This window comes from Elaeis guineensis, chromosome 5, assembly GCF_000442705.2.
Source record: "Elaeis guineensis isolate ETL-2024a chromosome 5, EG11, whole genome shotgun sequence".
Classification (NCBI taxonomy): Eukaryota; Viridiplantae; Streptophyta; class Magnoliopsida; order Arecales; family Arecaceae; genus Elaeis; species Elaeis guineensis.
The window spans coordinates 9,390,426-9,393,724 of NC_025997.2; the positions used below are offsets into that span (position 1 = coordinate 9,390,426).

The 3,299-nt window shown below is 40.8% G+C and overlaps 1 protein-coding gene across 2 annotated transcripts; it reads right to left on the minus strand.

Moving 5' to 3' along the window:
* Positions 1–439: 439 nt before the first annotated feature.
* Positions 440–2,942, minus strand: LOC105044832 (uncharacterized). Of its 2 annotated transcripts, none has more exons than XM_029264507.2 (3): positions 2,835–2,942; positions 2,097–2,180; positions 440–1,734 (listed from the first exon to the last, which is right to left on the minus strand). In XM_029264507.2, exons 1-3 carry the CDS (start codon positions 2,880–2,882, stop codon positions 718–720), a joined length of 1,149 nt encoding a protein of 382 aa, XP_029120340.2. In that variant the 5' UTR covers positions 2,883–2,942; the 3' UTR covers positions 440–717. The 2 variants fall into 2 exon arrangements, with proteins under 2 accessions (XP_029120340.2, XP_073113495.1); XM_073257394.1 differs by having other exon boundaries at positions 440–1,728; positions 2,835–2,939.
* Between the last annotated feature and the right edge of the window lie 357 nt (positions 2,943–3,299).

Here is a 3,299-nt window from a genome sequence, read left to right on the forward strand (position 1 = left end):
ATTTTTAATTTGACGAACATTGTTTCTATCATTTAACAACTGTTATAATGAGATTAAAATATGGTATGCATGATTCATGCGATGTGGGGACGGACGATCATTATGTGCAAAACTTTGTTTCTTAACGTGAGAAAAACTTTCTTTTCATAGTTGAATTAATAAATAACAATTAAGAAACGGTGATAGCGTAAAAATTCATGATGTAATTATATTGAAACTTTCTAGCGAGGGAATGCATCCATCCTGGGATCCCCATTAAAAAATTACAAAAGGACCTAGTTATGAGAAATCATGGAAGTTTTCTTATTTTCAAAATTAGTGCTCTTTCCGTAAATAGGATTCTATTTCGGTACAATTATCCAATAGAATTAATCGAGCAGGCTCCTGACTACAAAAATTATCTTGATCTGTGCCGCACCATCTATATTCCTCATTCGAGTTCACTTCAAGCAATTTATTCATTAGATGCAGAAAGAAAGGTTTGAAACAACCTAGAAACAGAACCGGCATACATAGAAAGACTTCACGACTACATCCTTACACACTCCCCTCCCCCCCTCAGAAAGAAGGAAAAAGGGCTTCATGACCACAGAATTGCCTTGGGAAAGTATATATTATACATCCATCACACAGGCTATTAGTATTATACATCCATCACTCAGGCAATTGCTGTCCGGCGGCTTATGCTTCCACATTCTTCTGGTCACCTGACAAACATCAAGATTGCTCTTCCTGTTCTTCTTTCCCATCCTTGAATATTTTTTGAATAACGTAATCCAAAATATATAAGAACACAATCGCGGACATTGTTGCTAGCGGGACTGGGGAGATAGAATCATGCCGCTCAAAGCCGGCCGAGTACGCAAATACTATTAAAAATGCGTTGAACACCACGACTCCCTTCAATTCAATCTTGTCTTCCAGCTTGCCATACAAGCGGTTCGACAATAGGAGCACGATGGCGGCCATGGAATAGACAAACGCGACAGTGTTGGCAATCTTGAATTTCTCGTACCGATCGTGATCCTTTTCTTCGAGTATTGCATGTCCTGCTTCGTGATCAGGGCTAGGAGGTGCCATGTTGCTGGAAGTAATGCATACTATGGTGGTGTTTATGAGGCTGGGAGTGGTCACATTGGTGATGCTGGTAGCATTGCAAGATAGTGGAGGGGGGGGTTCGTCGTCCGACCAAAATCCACCAGGCGGTGTCAGCCCGGCTTGGTATGTCATGGTTGCGAAAACGGTTACCACCACCATGAGCCAACCACGCATCTCTTTCTCCCAATCTTCGTGCTTGTCGTCCTTCTTTTTCGACTCCTTGTGTTTCTTCTCCTCCTTCACAGCACATGTGGCGGTTGCCATCACGGTGCGCAAACAACGCATCTCTCTCATCCACTTTCTTCGCTTGCCGTGCTCCGTTTTCGATGCCTCGTGTATCTTCTCCTCGTTATCTGCTGGTACCTTCTCCTTGTTCTCTTCTGGCGCATCCTGCATGGTTACAGCAGCACTGGTGGCGGATGCTTTTGTTGCTTGTGGTTGTGGTTGTGGTTGTGGAGACGGTGTTCTTTCTTGTGGCGATGAGGTAGCAGCAGTAGCATCCTTAGAGGATGGAAGAGGGGGTCCTGGATCCTGCTGTTGTTGTAGAAGGACATCGAGGGACGTTGGGCTATTAGCTTCATGTGTTGTGCTGAGCTCCACCATGGTCGGCCCTAGCATGATTCTTATAGTCTGCACCTATCACAGCGCTTCTTATTTTAGCACCAGAGAGAAAACAGGTGGAGTAAGAAAATTTGCCCATTGAAGAGATGCATATATATATATATATATATATATATAGCTGTTCCTACATGAATATTGGATTGTTTGATCGTTCTTATGGTGCAAACTACAAATTCCATCTTTGCATGCAAGAGATGTTTCAGTTGTGCTCTGCACGTATGGCTTTGATCCATCCGGCCAGCATTTTTCACATCTAGAGCCAAAATATTGGGCATGCATGCTGTGTTGGTTGAAGAAATAATCTAACATGACTCATATTTGCTAGATTAAAAACAAAGAAACAGTCAAGGATTCTTGAAAAGAGCAAAGTGCTTGACCCGAATCTGGTTGGTGGAGGCAAAGAGAGGGACGACTTTACTGCGACCGTCGTAAGCTACCAGTTCCAGCGACATCGTTGTTTGCTGCACAAAAGAAAGGCTATGAACAATGTTCTGCCTGGCGTTTTTTTTTGAGGGAGCAAGGGGAAAAAAAAAGATACTTCTCCCAATGCATTAAATTGAAAAAAAAATTAATATGCAGAGATAAAAAGAGAAAGGAGGAGGGATATATAAAAGGATGCAATTGAGCCGAGCCAAGTCCAATAGCTATAAACTCAAGCTTGATTCAATTCAAAATATTCGGACTCAAAAATCAACTGGAGATCAATCGAGCCTTAATATTCAAAATTAGAACTTGAGTCGTTTAAAAAAGATAAAACTCGAGATCAACTTGACTCGGCTCGAATATCATCCGAGCCATACTCAAGCTCTAGTTTTAGCTCGACTTCGAACCTTAGCCTACTAATGAAATATATATTAATATATCTTACAAATAAAAATCATATTATTAAAAGTATATATAAATTCAAATAGGTTCACGAGTTTTCAAGTGGAGCATCTGCTACTCGAGTTCGACTCTTCGATAATAATCAAGTAGAGTTGAGTTTGGACTAGAGTAGCTTGTGAGCAGCTCAACTCATTTATATTTCTAGATATATATATTAGTATCCTCTAAGAGGCCGAGTAACAAAGCAGAAATAAAAAGATTATGGAGAGATCAGAGGGTTAGCTCCAAACCAAGTGATGGCCTTCAATCACCTTCTTTGAGCTGAGATGCTCCCACATGCAAGAAGAATGAAGAGTCTTATATATAGAGGGCAGTAATGATTGAATATGGACAATGACAAAAAAAAAAAAAAAATCTCCTGTTCCTTTCATGCCAACTATGCACATTGCCATCAAGAGTTGATCCAAAACTCTCCTGGTTGGAGGTTGAACATTCTTTCTCATCCATATGATCTACAAAGCATGCAAATTGGTTGGCCAACTCTAACATTAAGATAAGTTTTAGGGTGGTCAAAATATGGGCACTATGGAGTGGGCAACTATAGGAGAAAGAGTTACGAAACTATGTCCATATTATCTCTATGAAGTAGGCAACTAGGACCCACTACCCAATGTTTTCTAGCAAGGACCTCACCCCATATGAAGTCTATTCTTCAATGCCAGCTATAGAAAAATCCTGATTTTTTCGCCCCAATC